Raw genomic sequence first — 20057 nt, forward strand, 5'->3', positions numbered from 1 at the left:
ACGAATAAATAAAAAAATGTAAAATATTTTAAAAACTTTTTTGAAGCAATGTCTCATTGTACAGCATAAGCTGGCCTCCAATTCGGTCCTCGTTCCCTCCCAAGCATTGGGATTATAGCACACAGCACCATAACTGCTGTGAACTGTAGATTTTAAGACAAAACACATATATTAAAAGGAAGAACACACAGGCTGAGCCTGAGTGGCACCTGCCTGTAATCTCAGAACCCAGGAGGCCAAGGTGAGAAAGATCATGAATTTTAGATTAGCCTCGGCTACACAGTGGAAACCTTGCCTCAAGAAAAAGGAAAGACACAGAGTTTGCATTCTCACTGTGAATTCTACCCTGGCAACACGATACCTGTCGTGCTCTTAAGAGGGTCAAAGGTGTGCTCTCTGTGTAACCAACCCTGGCAGGGGAATGGGGTGAATGGCCCTTGTCCAGAAAGCCAGAGGTTCCAAAGGCAACACAGACCCCTCCCCAGCAAGGGTAGTAACTCGAGTCCAGAGGAAGCGAGAGAAACTAAGTTATCAACCACATCTCTTAGTTATGAGAACACTTAAAGAACAATGAGGTGCACAGAGAAGTTGACTCTGAAGAGCGAGGGGCTTGGTCTGAGCACGGAGCTATTAAGTTCCTAATCGCGAGTTAGCTGCCGCACAGCAGAGCCAGAAAGAATGCTGGGCCCGGTGACTCCATGACAGCCTTTAAGAAGACTACGTAAGGTGCACATGCGCTGTGATCGTCACGTAGAAAAAACTAGGACACAGAGTCTGATGACTCAATGACTGGCAGTGGTCCACTACTAAAACCAGAAAACAGGGCCACTGGAAGACCAGCAAGATAGCTCAGCAGGTAAAGGCACTTGCCGCCATGCCTCAACGACCTGAGTTCAATCCCCTGGACCTACAGCATGGAAGGGAGAACTGACTCCCACGTGCACATGAGCATACTTGCTTGTACACACACACACACACACACACACACACACACACACACACACACACACAAATAAAAAATTAAAACTATTTCATCTTAATTATTTGAATGGCAAGATGCTCTTTAGTTAGTGTTTACTAACAACAGGAGCTGACTTTGTTTCCTGTAGTACTGGGGATCAAACCCAGGGCCTGGAACACAGCAGCCACTACTATCACTGGGTAGTCCCAAGAGCTGAATTTAAAGTTCCCAGGCTTACCTGGCATGCATAACTGGCTTGGGCTACATAGCAAGTTCAAAGCCATTCTCGGCTACAGAGTAAGATCCAGTGTTTTAAAAAGAGGAAAAGAAAATGACAAGCATTGTAAGGTGCCACGTGGGTGCAGGCAACTGGACCTCAGTACTCCACAGGAGCGGTTTGCACTCATAACCACCCAGCCATCTCTCCAGCCTCTACTTTTATTTTTTAAAACAATTTTAACAAGTATTTATGCATTTTATCTATGAGTGCTCTGTCTAAATGGACACCAGCATGCCAGAAGAGGGCATTAGATCCCAAATGTTTGTGAGTCACCATGTGGTAGCTGGGACTTGAACTCAGGACCTCTGGAGGAGGATGCGGTGCTCTTAACCATTGAGCCATCTCTCCAGCCCCGTTATTTGAATTTTTTCTTTTAACTTGTGTGTGTGTGTGTGTGTGTGTGTGTGTGTGTGTGTGTGTGTGCTCATGCAGGCATGAACAGGCATGTGGGTACGTGAACATTTCAGCGCACTCACAGAGCTAAGAGGACAACTTTCATGAGTCGGCTGTCTCATACCACTACAGATTCTGGGGGCTGGACTCAGGTTGCCAGGCTGTGAGGCCACAGCTTTTACCTTCTGAGTCTTCCTGCCTGCCCTGACGAGGGGATTTATGGAAAAGCATTCATTTCAGACACAAACATCAGGGTTCAAGCTACAGATGTATAAACTCCTGGCCATCCATGAACTAAGACTAAGAATGGGGGTGGGGGGAGATAAAGCAGTGAGTGACAACTAAGTCACCATTTTAAAAACAGGGGGTCAGAATAGCACGTACTATGAAACATTAAGAGGAAAATTCACACAAGAAAAGTAAAAATTGAGGGGCTGGGTATTTAGCTCAGTGATAGAGTTCTTGTCTAGTATGTGTGACACATACATACATACACACACACACACACACACACACACACACACACACACACAGGGATGGGGTGGGGTGGGGTTAAACTAATTACAAGCTGGATGTAGTGGCCCTTTAATCCCAGCACTCGAGAGGCAGAGCCAGGCAGATCTCTGTGAGTTCCAGGCCAGCCTGGTTTACAGAGCATCCAGAACAGACTCCAAAGCTACACGGAGAAACCCTGTCTCAAAAAAACAGACCAACCAACCAACCAAACAAACAAATATATATCATCTCAAGAACTAACACACTGGCTTGTCAACCTGTCAGGGCCTGGGTTGGTTCTGACCAGTGCAGGGCTCACCAGCTTGGCCAGAATCTGGGGCCTGGCTGGGTCCTTCCCACACCCTTTGTACATGAGGGAACTAAATGTCTCTAACTGTTCCCATGATTCCTAGGAGAGGCCAAGTCCAGATGCAGCACCTGGCGTTTGGTTTTTTTTCTAAGTACTTGCTGGTGGGAATCTCACATTTTAGTTGTTACAGAGAAAACAAAATAATGAAAGTTGGACTCTCAGCATATTCTACATCAACTATCTCATTTATTGCCCCCACCCCAGGCTTCTGAAGTGGGTAGAGTGTTAGTTCCATTTTTCAGGTGGGAAGAACAAGACCCGGGTGGAGTTCAGCTAAGAACAGTAGATAGAGAGGCAAAGGGATGGCCTTACTCTGGGCTCTGCCTCATCCTGTCATGCTTGTAGTCTCGCGCATTAGGCTATGAAGAAGGCTGAGGAGAATAAGAAAGCTGATGGGATGACAGGCCATCCCGCAGAGGCTTGTGAGTGGGCTGGAGCAGAGTGCTGGCCAGCCGGGCTTCGTTGCCTCCAGGCTCCAGCAGCAGCCACAGGCTGAGTGTGCGCACTTGGCTTGGTCAGGAACACTCCCCCACTCTCGGCCCATCATCTGAGCGTCTATGTGTCTGTGTATCTGCTGGGTGATGCTTTCTCAAAGGACTTAAGGACCCTTGCAAAGGCCCTTCCAAGACCGTGGCAGACCCATCCAGAGAACTGAGCCCTAGGCCACGCAGAGATAATACCCATTAAGAGTCGGGCTGGACCCTAAGTGTGCCTAGGAGGAAGTCCCCCAGGTCCCTATGGGAGTCATTAGTGCAGCTGCAGTACAGAGATCTAGCAACAGGTGGCACTGTGCACTTTCTAGCATGCCATGGTACCTGAGACCAAGAGAGCAGGGAGTTCAGCTTGCCGGGAACACCCAGGCTGCACAGGAGGCGCTGGAGCGACAGAGGAGGAAGTCAGTGACCTGGGGAGGGTCACAAGCCACAGGAACAGGATGGAGAGAGGCAGATCTGACGGGCCGGGCTACCTCAAGCAGGGTAAGGTGGGGGCGGGCCACAGGGACACACTTAGATGGGAAGGTGCTCAGGACAGACCAAAGAGCCCTATGCAGAGAAAGTGTGTCCAGAGTCAGCACCGCTGCCTTCCAGCCAACTCCACACGGAATGTCATGACCTCGGGTCAAGTGACTGCGCCCAAGACCCAGAGAGTTCTCGGCATCAGCACTGAGGGGTCCCTTCCACCCTCCAGCCCTTCTGAACAAGAGCTCCCCCAACATGAGGTGGGCACACACCTAGAATCTCAGCGTCAAGAGGCTAAGGCAGGAGGATGAAAATTCCGGGCCAGTCACAAAGCAAGACCATTCCAAAATATCAAAAATCCCCTAAGCAAAAAACCAAGGATGCTCTCAGCAGGGCAGCTCAGTCTTCCTTAGTCCTGATACGTCGGGCAAGGTGCACCTGCTCTGGAGCCCAACTTGTTTGCCCTTGACCTTAGCCCCCGGAGCCTGCAGTACCCGGCTCATCCTAACCCGTGGGCAGGGAAAGCAGTGGCTACGCTGTGTTGGCATTCCTGGATGCCCTGGCCCTGTGCATTGGGAGCTTCTGTCAAAGGATATGACAAATGAGGCAGCAGGATTCTCTAAGAGTTACAGCTAATACCCTTTTGGCAAACCCTGTCTGGCACCACAGATGGCTTTTATTCTCCCCCCTGCTACAGTAAGCTGGCACACCTCTGCCAAGGTCAGAGTGTTCACACAGGGTCAGGTCCAGGAGGGTGAGACTTGCTAGCGTGCTGAGGTTTCACCCTTCCCCATGACTCTTAAACAGGGGACACCTGAGCCACCCGGGACCAGAGGTCATCCTTGAGGGGACCCAGCTCCCAATGCCCTGCCCCTACTATCAGAACCAAACCTGACCAAACTGCAGTAACTGAGGCCCTGGAGAGCTAAAGTCATCTACAACTTACCCAGGCAAGCAGGCTCTACGCTACCTCCCGACACGAGTACTCTGTGTACCCCAGCTCCCCAGTCCTTCATGGGCCTCCTGTCCTGCCCGATGTTCTAGTCAATGATGGTACAGGGGTCTCCCTCTGACCCATTTTAACCTCATCACGCTGTCTGCAGTCAAAGGTTGATCATTTCCATTTCCAGAGCCCAGGAACTGCCTGGCTCCCTGACCATCCCTGTCTGCACACTCCTTCCACAGCGGCTGGTCCCCTCACTACCTCAGGATACCCTCTCTGCCTCTCTTGCCTTCAGCCTTCCAATGGGGAAAGTCATTCTGTTCCCCGAGGCCTGGCAGCTCTGGCCCTCACCTGCCTCCTCCTGCTATGTACGAGCCATCAAGGCTGCCTAGAGGTCAGGGTCAGGGCGCTGGGTCCCCAGTGTCACAAGCGTCCATGGGTCCCAGGACCTGGCCGACAACTCACCCGAGCTGGCATGGATAGGGCCATGGTCCGGTAGTACGAGAAGGCGCCCGTCTCGAACTTCATGTTCTCTTGCCTGCTTCTACTTCTACCTTCCCCTGAAAGAACATGGGGTTAAAGACGGCAACATGGCTTAGAGAGAGGCGTTAAACCGAAGGCATCTCTACGAAACAGAACGCTGGCCCAGGGCCTGCAGCATTCAAGGCCTTGACCTCTGGGCACAAGATGGCCTCTGGGGGGGGTGGGGACTCGGCCACCCGGAGCACAGGTTCAGGGCTAGGCCGCACACTCTCTAGTGGCTCACGGGAAGGGGGACAGGCAGGCGTGCGGAGGGGTGCGGCCTGTGCACGGGGGGGGGGGGGGCAGCGGCGGAGGCTGGCTCACCTGCAGGATGAGGATGAAGTAGTCGGCCGCCTTGTTCCGGGTGTACAGGTAATGGCGGCAGTAGTGCTTGTTATGCTCATCAAACTTGAGTTCCTGAATGACATCCGGGTATTTGAGCAGCCGGAGCAGGATCTTCTCTGATATCAGAGTGGGGCTGAACTGGGGCACCTCTGCAGGAAAGAGAGGAGAGTTCACGGGGCGCCCGGACCAGGTGGCCCTGCAGTCGGGTCACTGCTGTGCCGACATCTAAGCGGTCCTGGCCGCTCTGTACTAAGATGGCTTCCTCCCGGCTTGGGCTATTGCTTCAGGCTTCTAGTACTAACAATACTAGTACTAACTAATACTAGTTAGTATAATAATAATAACAACAATAATACTAGTTATCGTTAGTGCCAGAGCCATGTAGGCTGACAGAGTCCATGCTGCTTGGGCAGATAACTGAACTCATGTGCTCAGTTTTCTCATCAGTAAATGGGGACAAAACTTCCCTGGGTGGTTTCCTGTTTAGAGTGAGATAGCACAGCATTTAGACACACTCCTCCCTTGTGCATGTTGATTAAGGGTTCCCACAATTACTGCTCTCTGTACCAGCGACGACCGCAAGAAAACACACACAGGGAAAGGAATTCTTGCACCTTTAGCAAGAGAGCCAGAAAGGAAGCTGGAGGAAGGATGAGAGCATAGGAGGTCAGTGCTTTTCTGAACTGTCACCCAGGGCCCAAAGGGTGCTTAGAATGAGAGATGATAAAAGAAAAAGGCCACTGATCTACAAGTCAGCTCTGCAGGCTCATCTGTGGGCACAAGCCTTCCCCTGCATACAGAAGGAAGCTGGGGGGCGGCGGGGTAAGCATGGCGCTGTGAACAGGCTCTTCAGGGCAGGTGAGCAGGCCAGCAGGGGGCAGTCTATATCGCAGGATCACAGCCTGAAGGGCCTGGGGCTCCCAGGTCCCGTCCCCCCCCCCCCCCGGATGTCTCAGTGATTGCTTGTAAACTAACTAGACTGTTCCTCCAAGTCCCTGATAGCCACTCATGGAGAGCAGACCAGAGAAGGAAGAGGGATTGATCCCCGGACCCTTCAAAGTGAACATGTCCCGCACTCACTGCCCTCTCTCCATGGGAGGCGTGGCCAGAGGCCCAGGCTGCTCCCTTTGTGACTGTACTCCCATCCACAGGGAAGGCGCTTGCCACACTCTCACCTGTAGCCAGGAAGCGATGAGCAGCCAGAAGAAGCTGAGGTGAGATTTTCACTTTGAGTTCATTGTCAGCATCCTTGAAGGCAGAGAAGTCACGTTGTTCTTCATAGATACCCGTTTCCGGGTTCGATTGTCAGCTGAAGAGGGAAGGTCTGGAATTAAGACCCTGACCCCTGAGGACTGGAACCGGACCCTCTAGTTCCTTGGCCTCTCCCCACAGGGAGGGCAGAGGAGGACCCCTGTCACTCTGTTCAGCATCGTGTCCCCTCCTCACCACAGCCAGTGAAGGGCAGCTAGCTGTCTACTGGGCCTGCCCAGGGGGCCAGGGCCTCCACACCCCTGCACTGAGGTCTTTCTGCCTAGGGATACCAGATTTCAGAACACAGTGGGGTTCTGGGCCCGTGGAGAGGGCGGAACTCACTGTACATGTCCGACTCATCCAGGATCTCAGACTTGATGATCTCCTCGATGACGTCCTCCAGCGTGACCAAGCCAGCACCTCGTAGAAGGGGTCACAATCACCTTCGTTGTTCACCTTCTGAACAATGGCCAGGTGCGACTTCCCTGCAGGAGGGGACACTAAGTCAGGGCACGAACTCCCTCAGTACAAGGTCCACACACTTCGGGTTGAGTTGCGGGCACAGAGTCACTGTGGTTTTCTTTCCTTTCCCGGTTCCTGATGCTGCTTCTACAGGCAGATACTGCTCTTGTGGACGGGAAGACCACAGGATTTTTAAATGCATGACATTACACTTGGACCCTTTGTTTAAAGAGGATAGAAACTGGGTGCGGTGACTCACATCTGTCATCCCAGTACTCAGGAGGTGGAGGCAGGAGGATTGCTGCAAGTTTGAGGCCATCCTGGGCTACACAGTCAATCCCAGGCCAGTCTGGACTATATATAAGCCCCCGTCACGTACAAAAAAAGAAGGAAAAAAACCTAAGGAGGATAGAAATAACAGGCTCTGCCCGGCATTGACTGCCAAGGGTTCCGGGGCCCCAGGAAAGTGAGAGGCTACAGTACAAGGCCACGGGAGACCCTTGGTCAGGGGCGTGCATATGACAGCAGGACAGAGGGTCTAACACTGCCCAGGGCCTCATGGGCCACCACACTCAGTTCACTCACACAGCTCTGCCTGGCAAACTCCCTGCAGGGAACCAAGGATTGCCAACTGCCCAAAGCCAAGGCTCTGGGTCTCTAAGCCACGAACTCACTGTATTAGGCCAGGCCCACAATTGGAAAGACTTTGCTGCCGAGGTCCAGTCGCAGCCTGGGTTCAGGTCCTGAGACGGGGAAGGGGTGTCGGCACGGGCACAAAGAAATGAACTGTCCGACTACCAGATGAGTTTCACACAAGCGGCCCCCTGAATAGCTCCAGTCATCTTTATTTATGTATCAAAAACAAGCATGTTTTTCCATACTAACAAATTCTCCCCATCCTCCAATGTTAACTCTGGGAAGAACAAATATATCAAATACGTTTTCTTTTAACATTTACACCAAAACATCTTTAAACCAAAAACACTTATCATTTTGCTTGCTTGGCCAAATACTGAGCCAGGTACATCCTTCTCTACAAAACTAAAAGGTATTCAACTTAGGCACACGTTTTCAAGAATTACAATCCTGTTCAAAACAATTTTACAGAAATAGGGGTGATCTGCCTGCAACCTGTCAGCACTGAATCAGAACAGCTCCCGGGGCCGAAGTGACAGCTGGCATCCCCAGACAAGAAACCCGAGAAGCATCCCAAATAATTTTAGGAGAGAAATATTCGAGAAAAAAACCGAATCCAGGAATTCTTGTGGTTTCCAGGAATGATCACAGCTTGTCCCATGCGTGATTGGCAAAATGACACTAAAACCGCCAAGGGAATCATCAATATTACGAGAGAGAAGAGAGCAGGCAGGCGAGAGTCCTAGCAGTCTCTGCACTGTCCCCAATGGCCACTCGCTCTTGCCGAGCGAGACTGACCCCATGGGCTTTTGCTTCATCGGGAGACGTGTTGGACAACACTCAGATACTCTGGTCAGAAACTAGGCCCCACGGCTCCCAACACCTCCCCTCAACCTGAGACAGAGTGGAGAGGCTGGTGAGTCGGGACCTTCTGCAGGCACTGTGGATGGAATGCTTCTCAGGCTGTCTATGAGGTGCAGCTCTCATACCCCAGGGAACAAAAACCGGAAACAGCCAAGAGGGCTTGAACCCACTCTAAGAATGAAAAGGTTGCCTGTTAGGGCGCGCACACAGCACACACACACACCACACCACACACACACACACACACACAACACACACCCACACACATGCGAGGCCGACAGCCAACTGAGGTGAAAGCTCTGGAGAGTATCTGCAGGTGAAGTCTGGGACTCCACGTGCTTGCCCCATCCTCCGAACTAATGTTCAAGCCTCATATTCAGGCTAGAACTCATTTGAAAACACTCTCGGTGAGGGGGCGTTTGCCAGGGTTTTCAGGCCACAGACAGTGTGGCCTGGGTCCCAAGAGGACTGACTCTTCAGAACTCCTAAGGGCCCCCTGGGGAGGGGGGAGAACTGAGAACTGTTGAAGCTCCACCCACAGGATGGGAGCACTGCTTCTGAGGGTTACATACATGCCAGTTACTGCGCCACCCACAGGATGGGGGACACTTCTTCTGGGGGGTTACATACATGCCAGTTACTGTGCACCCACAGGCTGTAGGCAGAACCACGACTGCACGCAATGATCAATTCCCAGCGCCTGTCTAGAGAGGAAGCAAAAAAGGCAAGCTATCCGCCCGAGCCAAGACCTTGGTCTCCAACCCCAGGGCCTCTTCTCGCTGGGAAGTGTCTCAAGCGAGCAACATGTCCAGGGGCTGAGCTACGCTGACTAAACAGGGCCAGGAATGAAAAGGAAACATCTCTCAGCATCTTCCAGACTGGCGCCACTTATCGCCTGACTGATAACGGGCCACTGTGTCTGTGTGTCTGTGTGTCTGGGGGGGCGGGGGTGTAGTAAGAGGCCCTCACATTCAGTGTCGCGGGTGGACAGGTAACAGGACGTACCAGTTAAGCAGAAATATGGTCTCAAAATGAGGGGTCTGTAACCTTGACATCCCACTTCTGAGAATTTATCCTACAGAGACAACTGTCACAAAAGCACGAATTCACAGAAGACAGGGTGCCCATCACAGCCCAGAGCAGAACCTCCTAGATCAGCAGACCCAGCGACCCTCGGACAGCAGCCCCCGGCTGCTCTGAGAGCCAGATGGAGCTGTGACGGACAGAATGCCACAATGGAGCCCCACACGCTCTTCTAGTAGAACAACGTCATCCGGCGCTAGGAAGGAAGAGGCGTCAGAGCTTGAACTGGCCCAGGAGCAGCTAGGAGGGGTGATGGGTTCCTATTCTGACAGTGCGCGGAGTTTGGGGCCTCCTAACCCTCTCCGGCCCTTGCTAGGCTGTTCTAGTAGATGAGTGTGTTCTAAGTAAGGGTCTGAGCGACAGCTCAGGGGTGGAACGTGTGTCGGGTGTGCTGGAGCCCCGGTCCTCATCCTCGGCACTGCCAAGTAACTCCTGGAGAAACACTACAAGGACAAAGGGAACCAATGGGAGTCTCTCGAGTGAGTAAAATTCTGTGTCTCTGGTCCAGGCTGTATCATCATCATCATCATCACCTTCTTCTCTTTTTAGATTGTTAATTTCTTAATTATGTGTATGGGGAGGAGGAGATGTGCGTGTGTGTGTTTAGCTGCCCGCAGAGCTGAGAAGGCACCAGATTCCCTGAAGCTGGAGTCATGGGTGGTTATGAGCTATGTTGTTGGGAAGCAAACTAGGGAACAGTAAGTGCTCTTAACCAGAGAGCCAAACCTCCAGCCTGTAACTTCTGACAAGGTCTGGGGAGCAGCATCCTGGTAGGGCTGGAATTCAGTGACTACCCACCCTTCAGTGAATTCCCTGGAGAGAGCCACAGGCTCTGAGCGCATCTTAACACACAGTCATGGTTTTACTGGGACCACAGGAGAGGCTGGTGGCGTCTGTAAAGGGCGGAACACCCGCTGTAGACAGAACAAGCTGAGCCCCGAACAGTCACCTGAGCTGTCTCGACCCTGCCTCCTCTCTGAGGCTTCTTGTGGGAGCCATTGCCACACTCGGGCACCTTCTGGTGGCCGCCACCCACGTGACAGGCTCTTTGTAGGTTTGTCACCCTGGGGGACCACTGAACAGTCAGCCCTGATCTATGCCAAGAATTCTGGACACTGGCCCTAAAGATGGCTTGCCCACTGGGCCCTACCAAAACAAACAAACAAACAAACAAACAAACAAACAAACAAACACGTTCCTGGCTGAGAGCCATTCAGGACCCTCTGCTGGGCCAGCTCAGCCCCCGGACTAGGTGCCTTTTTCTAATATGCGTTGTCAAATGGATCACCTGTTTGTCCGGCAGAACCTTCTTCCCCTGTGGAAGAACCTTCTGTCAAGGTCGCCAGGGACCTTCACTGGTGAGGTTTCATTCTGAAGACCTGCGCAGGGGGTCCTCCCTCCTCCTGGAAACCCCGTCTCCACTGGCAACAGACACTGCTCTGCTGTGGCTGACCCCAGGCTTCTTCCTGTTCTTGGTTTGTTTTGTCCCCCCTTCCCCTAGACAGGGTTTCTCTGTGCAGCCCTCTGACTGTCCTGTAGACAGGCTGGCCTTGAACTCACAGAGATCACCTGCCTCTGCTCTGCCTCCCACGTGCTGGGATTAAAGGCGTGCGCCACACCACCCAGCCTCTAGTTTGTTTTTTATTAAAACATCAACAACAAAAAACAAACTTATGTGTTTAAGTGTTAACCTGGATGGACGGATGTACATCACATGCATGCTTGGTGCCCCTGGAGGCCGGCAGGAGGGCGTCAGATCCCCAGAACAGAACTGGAGTTATAGCAGTTGTGTTTTGTTTTTTGATATAGTATATTACCATGTAGCTCAGGCTAACCTTGAACTCCTGGTTCTCCTGACTCAGTTTTTTTTTTTTATTTTATTTTACAATATCATTCAGTTCTACGTATCAGCCGCGGATTCCTTTGTTCTCTCCCTCGCCGCCCCCCTTCCCTTTCCCAGACACCCCCATTCCCTATGTCCTCCAGGGCAAAGACTCCCCTGAGGATTGAGATCAACCTGGTAGACTCAGTCCAGGCAGGCCAGTCTCCCTCCTCCAGGCTGAGCCAAGCGTCCCTGCATAAGCCCCAGGGTTTCAAACAGCCACTCATTGCAAGACTGAGCCTGACTCAGTTTTCTAAGTGCTTGGATTACCAATGTGTGTAGAGGCATGTCACTATGCCTGGTTTCTCTCAGACCTCTTAGTGCTGGAGGGCTGAGTCCTTGCAGCTGGTACCTTGCCTAGTGACTTAAATAGTCATATGTCAAGATATCTTAAAAATAAAAAAGCTGGCTGGGCGTGGTGGCCCACGCTTTAATCCCAGCACTTGGGAGGCAGAGGCAGGTGGATTCTGTGAGTTCAAGGCAACCTGGTCTACAAAGCGAGTTCCAGGAAAGGCGCAAAGCTACACAGAAAAATCTTGTCTCAAAAAACCATAAAATAGCCGGGCTGTTGGTGGCGCACGCCTTTAATCCCAGCACTCGGGAGGCAGAGCCAGGCGGATCTCTGTGAGTTCGAGGCCAGCCTGGCTACCAAGTGAGCTCCAGGAAAGGCGCAAAGCTACACAGAGAAACCCTGTCTCGAAAAACCAAAAAAAAAAAAAAAAAAAAAAAAAAAAAAAAAAAAAAAAAAAAAAAAACCATAAAATAAAATTAAAAATAAAAAAGTTTTTGTTTTGTTGAGGCAGGGTCTCATGTAGCTGAGAATCACCTGGAACTCCTGACCTTCCTGTGACTACCTCCCAAATGCTGGGTGGAGTTATAGGCCTGCACATCCTGCCCAGTTTACATAGTGCTCCTGATCCAACCCAAGGCTTCATGCAGGCTAGTCAAGCACTATACCAATTGTGCTACATTTCCAGACCCTAAAATTCCGTAGCCCTCGCCTGTGCACCACCCCCAACTTTTCTACTCACCTGCAAGCTAAAAGCCTTCAACACCTTGCAACCCAAAGGCTGAGGGCTAGCTCATGTGCCCCTGGTCTTTCTCCAGCTCTACTCAAGACAGCTTCATTTGTCCCTGAAGTCAGTCAGATTCAGAGGCAGTGGTGAGCCTTGCCTCCTGTCTTTCCCTATCCCCCTTCAATCTCCTCAGCTGCAAGAAGAAAGATAGTAAGTGAGGGGAAGGAGAAAGGGATGCAGACTTGAGAAAGAAGCATTTTAGGTTTCAGAAATTTTGAAGTTCCCATACGGCTGACTTGCCATTTGAAAGTAAACAGATCACTGGGGCAGAGAGGACATCAATGGGCCTAACCATCACTGGCGAGTGCATGCTGAACTAGCAAGCAACCTGCCCACCAAGACGTGCCCACAGCTGCAACAGTGGTATGACTGTTACGGGATAACCAACCACTTTCCGACTGATTTGGAGCCTGCTCCAAAGGGGAGAATTCATGTCTGGTACAGTAAACTTCGTCAAAAGCCCACAGCTGGAAGGTCATAGGCCCCACGTTGAAGCTTAGAGTTGTTTGGCTATTATCAAATATGTGTTTGCTTATGTTTATACCCACAGATTTGTGCTGCTCTTAACCTCAGTCAGAGGAACTCTTTACAGTAGACAGCAGTTAATGCAGAGGTTCATTATTAGTCAAAGAGCTGCAAGTGACTGGCGGGCGCTGAGCCCCTAAGTGGGACAGCTGTAGCATACATAACCACACAACCCCACAAGCCCACACCACCAACAACAACCAAGGCCCAGGGAGCATCCGAGAGATGCGTGGGAAGAACGTAAGAGCTGGAGGATGGAGAGGAGAGCTGTGCAATGTGCTCTTACGGACATGACATGGCCAACACATTCATGACCTCACAGCAGCCATGATTACCTGCACAAGACTTGCACAAGATTAAGCCAACAAGAGGCAGGTGGATCTTCGTGAGTTCGAGGCCAGCCTGGTCTACAGAGCGAGATCCAGGAAAGGTGCAAAGCTACACAGAGAAACCCTGTCTTGAAAAAACAAAACAAAAACAAAAGATCAAGCCAACAAAACTGGTAAGTTGTTAATACTCTAGAGGATGGCCCCACACCTATGTGCATATGGCAGCACCAATTGGACTTTAGTGGATTTCTTTCTTTTTTTTTTAAGATTTATTTTATTTTTTATTTTATATGTATAAGTGTTTTGCCTGCACATATATATGTGTGCCATGCATGTGCCTTATGATCGAGGAGGGCAGATGATCTCCTGGAACTGGAGTTACAGATGGTTGTGAATCTCTATGTGTGTGCTGGGAACCTAACCCAGGTTCTTTGCACATCTTTACTCTTAACTACTGAACAATCTCTCTAGCCCCTGGACTATTTAAAGGAAAAAAAGGAGGCTATAAAGTTGGGAGGGATACATGTTAGAGGGGTGAGAAGTGGATCATATCTACAATGCATGACATTCTCAAAGAATACACAAAAATATTTTATAAAAATAATAAAACATGGTGGCCCACACCTTTAATCCCAGCATTCTGGAGACAGAGACAAGAGGATCTGTTAGTTTGAGGCCATTCTGGTCTACAGATCGAGTTCCAGGTTAGCTAGAGCTACACAGAGGAACCCTGTTTTGAAAAAAAAAAAATTATTTTGAGCCAGGTGTGGTGGCTCCATGCCTTTAATCCCAGCATTTGGGAGGCAGAGGCAGACAGATCTCTGAGTTCTAGGCCAGACTGGTCTACAGAGTGAGTTCCAGGACAGCCAGGGCTACTCAGAGAAACCATGTATCAAAAGACCAAAATCATAATCATCATCATCATCATCAAATAAATAGATCAGGAGCTGGAGGTGCAGCTCAGTGTTAGAGGGCTTACCTTTTAAGCCCCAGCACCATGAAATGAAACTAAATTAGGTATATCAATTTAAGACTTGAATTTATAGTTTTCATTATAAGTTTGTAACTCTAATATAAAGTTGATTTTAATGAGCTACCTTACTTTGTTGTTAATGATCATTTGAATAGATAATTAGACTTGGGCTGTGGCTGAGATAAGAAATGAAGAGCATTTAAATAGTATAACTACAGCAGAAACCTCCACATTTTTTCAAAGTAGTGTTCTTTAAAGAAAAACAACTGAAGAAATATAATAAAATGTTAATATTTGGTTGAGCCATATATAATTGCTGGTACTTGGCTACTTTTGACCCAAAACAGCAATTTCATAGGGTACAACCTGAGGACGGGCTTCTTCATTTTTATCTTTTTCTATACAGACATTCTACATTTCCCATAATTAATTATATTAATTTTATAATTAGAAGGAACACACAAAGTAACTTTAAAAAAAGGCACTGTGGGGGAGCTAGAAAGATGGCTCAGCATTGAGCACATCTGATGCTCTTTCAGAGGGTTGGAGTTCAGTTCCCATGCGGAGTGGCTGACAACTGCCATAAAGGAACTACAGCCCGCCAGGTGGTGGTGGCGCACACCTTTAATCCCAGCACTCGGGAGGCAGAGCCAGGTGGATCTCTGTGAGTTCGAGGCCAGCCTGGGCTACAGAGTGAGTTCCAGGAAAGGCACAAAGCTACACAGAGAAACCCTGTCTCGAAAAACCAAAAAAAAAGAAAAAAGAAAAGAAACTACAGCTCTAAGTCATCTACCACCCTCTTCTGGGCTCCACAGGTACCTGCCTGCATATGCATGTGCGCATGCTCACACACACACACACACCACACACACACACACAACACACACTCAAAAACAACAACAAACCATCCTAAGGTTTTAGAGATAGCTCTGTGGGTAAAGGCATGCCCAAGTCTGATGACTTGAATTCGATACCCAGAACCCACCTGGTGGAAGGAGAGAACAGACTCCACGGTCGTCCTCTGACATCTGTACACTGCATCACAGCATACACATGCCCACACACATACAAACAAGACAAAATGCAGAGAACTATTGTAAAGACATGCTAACACTGCTTCTCTGGGCACTGTTTGAAAGGGAACAGTCGAGTGGGTGGGAACCGGGAAGAGGGCATCCTGGAATCCTGGCTATCCTCAGGTCTTACCTTGCAGCAAGCTTGCCCACTCTACCCTTTACTGACCTTTGCCCAGAACTAGCCAGGAGGAACCTTACCCTCCCCCAACAGCCATAGGCGAGGCCTCCACCGAACCCCAAGCCATGACCCTGTCTCACGTGGAACAGGTTAAAACCTGGAGGCAGGGAGAGAAAGGGTCTACCACTTGAGTCCCTCAGTGGCTCCTTTTGCTTCCAGCGTCCTGTGTCACATCTGGTTTTGTTTAGTTTGGTTTTTTTTTTTTTGGGCCAGAGTCTCACGTAGCCCAGGCTAACCTTGAATTCACTATGTGGCTTATGATGAACTTCTGATCCTCTTGTCTCACTTCCCAGATGCTGTATGTGTGCATCTGTCTTCTCTGCCCAAAGCTCACACATCACCCCAGCTAACCCCGAAGGGTTTCTTTACCCCCAGCCCAGACTTTGTTGTTTCCTTGCATGGCATCTGGGCTTTTAGCTCGGCAGGGTCAGGTGCTCCAAATCCTCACTCAGATTTTAAAGGCGGTCTCTGGAGCCCTAGCAGGCCAGAACCCCACCCTGCATGGCACTTACTTTAGCAAACTGCCATGTCCTCCTCCCTCCCATTTAAAAAAAAAAATTACAATCCGTCAAAGACTATAAGGAAATATGTAACTGGGTTCTGAGTTTCAAAGTCCACAGGGGCCCCCAGCAACTCCAGCTACTTTTCTCCCGGGGAAGAAACAAGGCCCTGAATCACACAAGGGACCTTACTACCAGAGATGGTGTCCTCAGTGGCTTCCTCACTGGGTCACCCAACACGTCCAATCCCCAAGTTCCCACAGCTGGTCCTGGGTGCGGACTTGGTGACTGAATACAATGGCCTCGAGGCACAGGTCTGCACCTACTGACAGCTGGACGCTGATTTCCTGGCAGCCAGCTCCTTTGGCCTCCCTTTGCCCAGGCTTGAGCAGGATTAAGCTGGCTATTAATAGTGCTGACCTCAGCCAGCAGGAGGAGCAGCTGCCCTTCCCAGCGCGAAGGGGTGAGAGAGAAGTCAGCCAGAGAGGGAAAAGCACCTAGCCTTCCAGCCTGGGAAGACTGGGATATTCATCCATCATCTGAGGCTCATCTCCCGGGCTGGGCCAGTGACCTGGCAGACGCTAGGAGACCAAGAGGCTGTGGTTGCCCAGCAGGCTGTCCTTGCCCACACTGTGCTCAGTCATGCTGGGTTTCCAAGGCTGCAAAAAAACAGTGGGAGGCTGAGGAGATGGCACAGGTGGTCAAGGACTTGCCTTGCAAACACAAGGACCCAAGTTTGATCCCCAGACCCCACGTAAAATAATTATAACTGATACTAATACATAATAAAAAAAAAAAAAAGTGGGGTCGCCTGAGCACTGAGAGGAGGGTCAATACCACTGACCCACTGGAACCATGTGAGTGGACAGGCTAGGGAGGGGCATGGCCCCCTTGTCCCCTGAAAACAGACAAGAGAACCAGTCTGCCCAACTGCCAAGGAGTGTCATAGAGAGGCTGGACCACAGGACCACAGGGGCCAGAGCAAGCAGTGGTCTCACAGAAAGGTCTTCTGTCTACAACCCTCCACTTGGACCATTTCAAACATTAGAGATCACTTTATCCACAGCTGGGGCGGGGGCTGCCTGGACAGACTGGTCAGTCACAACAGAAAGGATGCTAAGGAAGGCCTTAATTTAATTCAAGTTCATTTTACTTATATACTTCAATAATTTCATTTATTATTATTATTATTATTATTATTATTATTATTATTATTAATTGTGTGTGTGGTGGTGTGGGGAGGTCATGCCACAGTGCGCGTACGGAGGTCGGAGGAGAATCTGTGGGGTTGGTTCTCTCTTTTCCACATTTATGTGTGTCTAGGGCTCTACCTCAGGTAGGTCAGCTTATTGTGAAATAAGAACCTTCACCCTCTGAGACAGCTCACAGGTCCAGATTTTATTTAATCTCAATATTTTCAATATTGTCTCAGCACGGTGCTTCTCTCCAACTCTTGGGTTCAGGTAACCCTCTGACCTTGGCCTGTCTTAGAGGCACATGCCGCCGTGCCTAGCAGTAAGATACAGTGACCACAGCAGTGCTCTGCTGGGCAAAGCAATGGAAGAGTTCAGAAATAAAGTCCAGCACTTGGAAGGCAGAAGCAGGAAGATTGCTACAAGTTCAAAGCCAGCCTGGGCTACATAGGGAGCTTCAGGCCAACCAAGCCCAACTAGTTTTTAAAACAAACAAAACAAAACCTCCAGTTGGCACCCCCCCTCCATCCCGCGCGTGTGTGTGTGTGTGTGTGTGTGTGTGTGTGTGTGTGTGTGTGTGTGTGTGTGTGTGATCATATTACAAATCTGATATTTTGAATCAAAAGAAAAAGAGACTATTCACTGAAAGGTACTGGACTAACTGGGCCAGTTATCATTGCCAGCCTTTTAATAAGGCAAATAGAAAAACCACAAGTTTTGATGTGCCAGGCTTTGTTCAAGCCCATGGGAAGCCTGCCCCTTTCTGAATGGAGACAGAGGAGGAGTAGATGGGAGGTGGGGAGGGGGGACTGGGATGGAAGGTGGTCTATATGTAAAATAAATGAAAAAAAGTTAATAACATAAAAATAAAAAAAAGAAAGAAAAATCACAAGTTTATACTGTGTTTTTAGCCACTGAGCCATCTCTTTGGTCTCTTGTGGTTTGTTTGTTTGTTTGTTTGTTTGTTTGTTTTTTGACAGGGGTCTCCATTTGTACCTCAGGGTGGCCTGAAACGTTGTAGCCTAGGCTGACCTGAAATTCACTGCAATCTTCCTGCCCACACTTACTTTTAAATACAAATACAATGACTACAAATTGACCCAAGAGATGCAAAACTTTAAAAAGGGCCTGTCAGTGTTTTGGTAGTTGGCTAGGGACCCAACCCAGTGATGTTGAGGTGTTTTGATTTTTCAGATCGGTATTCCGAATTAGTAGAAGAACTAGTCACTTCTGACGGGAGTTTAAATATTTCCTTCAGGAACATGGCAGCATATGTCAAAAGGCACAACGTGGACTCAGTCCTTTCCTCCACTCCTAGGAAGTGACTTACTACTAAGGAAATACCAGAGTGTGTAAGGTGTGTGCAGGAAGGTCCATCCAATATTTACAATGCAGAATGGTAGCAGTTAAAAGGGATGAACTCAGACCTAAATTTATTGAAGGAGTTAGTGATTCATGTATGCACAAAACAAACAAAAAAGTTATAAACACTAAAGGAGCTGGGTGTGGTGGTGCGTGCCTGTAATTTGAGCACTTTAGGCTGGGGCAGGAGGATCACTAGTTCAAGACCGGCTGGGACTACAGAGTGAACGTGGTGTCAGGATGGACCACACAGTGAAACCGGCTCAGACAACCAACAAGGGCAGCAAACACCAAGGCAGCCATGAAGACCAGCGTAGGAAGAGTGCTCAGCGCGCTTCACCGTGCAGAAATGGCACTGGATACTAACTGCTACTTCTCTTCTCCCTTTACAGTAAAAAAGGATGAGAATGCCACCTTCATGAGCAGCCACGGAGAGAAAGGCAGGCAGTTTCTTTCCAACTAACTCAGGCCATATAACAAAGTCCAGCTCAAAACTAAAAGGCAGAAGCAGAGGATTTCTGTGAGTTCAAGGTCAGCCTCATCTACATATCTAATTCTAGGCCAGCCAAGGTGGCATGGGAGACCCTGTCTCAAAAAAAAAAAAAAAAAAAAAAAAAAGGACTGGAGAGCTGGCTCAGTGGTTAAGAGTACTTGTTGCTCTTGTAGAGGATCTGAGTTCAATTCCCAGCACCCACATGGTGGCTCATGACCATCCATAACCCCATTTCCAAGGATTCCAACAAGCATGCACATGGTGCACATTAATGTAGATAGGCAAAACATTCAAACACACAAAAAGAATCTAAAAAAAGAAAAGACAGAAATAAAGCATGCCCTTCCTGAGCCTTGACTTTTGTCCTCAGCCAGTTCACCTGGACCCCAGAATTGCACCCACTTGGGCCACCAGGTGTGCTACAGATATACCAGCCTCCTTCCTCCCAAGAGACAGACAAAGTATGGCCAAGCTCTTTTGTCTATACACTTTTTTCTTTTGTGTGAATACTATAGTTAAAAAACCTCTGCATAAACATCTATTGCATGACTCATAGGAACGAGTCCATACATTTGTAAAAACAGAGTTGCCAGGCCAAAGGGCTCCTGCAAAGGCAAACTTAATGTGACTGCTACACTCCCTTCTCGGCAGGAGTTCAGGTTCGTACTCCCCCCAGCAGATGTCACAGTTGGTAGTTCTTGTTCATTCCTCCACATCTTGCATAAGGGTAAATAGACAGCGGGTGCTCAATAAACCAGCAACTCAGCAGACACCACCGATGAGAATACCGCATCATAGCTAAGTACATTGTTGTTGTTGTTTTTAATATTTATTTATTTTATTATGTTTACAGTGTTCTGCTTGCATATATTCCTGCAAGCCAGAAGAGGGCACTAGATCTCATTA

At 49.3% G+C, this 20057-nt stretch overlaps 1 protein-coding gene across 1 annotated transcript in view; it reads right to left on the bottom strand.

Moving 5' to 3' along the window:
* Nucleotides 1–20057, bottom strand: part of LOC114690519 (metal transporter CNNM4-like) — a 42519-nt gene that overhangs the window by 2480 nt on the left and 19982 nt on the right. Inside the window, 7 exon segments of the mRNA XM_037201816.1 lie at nucleotides 4851–4937; nucleotides 4940–4961; nucleotides 5248–5417; nucleotides 6444–6539; nucleotides 6542–6577; nucleotides 6862–6936; nucleotides 6939–7004. Of these exon segments, the coding sequence (XP_037057711.1) occupies nucleotides 4851–4937; nucleotides 4940–4961; nucleotides 5248–5417; nucleotides 6444–6539; nucleotides 6542–6577; nucleotides 6862–6936; nucleotides 6939–7004 (552 nt within the window).

This window comes from Peromyscus leucopus, unplaced genomic scaffold (genome assembly GCF_004664715.2).
Source record: "Peromyscus leucopus breed LL Stock unplaced genomic scaffold, UCI_PerLeu_2.1 scaffold_150, whole genome shotgun sequence".
In the NCBI taxonomy this organism is placed as follows: domain Eukaryota; kingdom Metazoa; phylum Chordata; class Mammalia; order Rodentia; family Cricetidae; genus Peromyscus; species Peromyscus leucopus.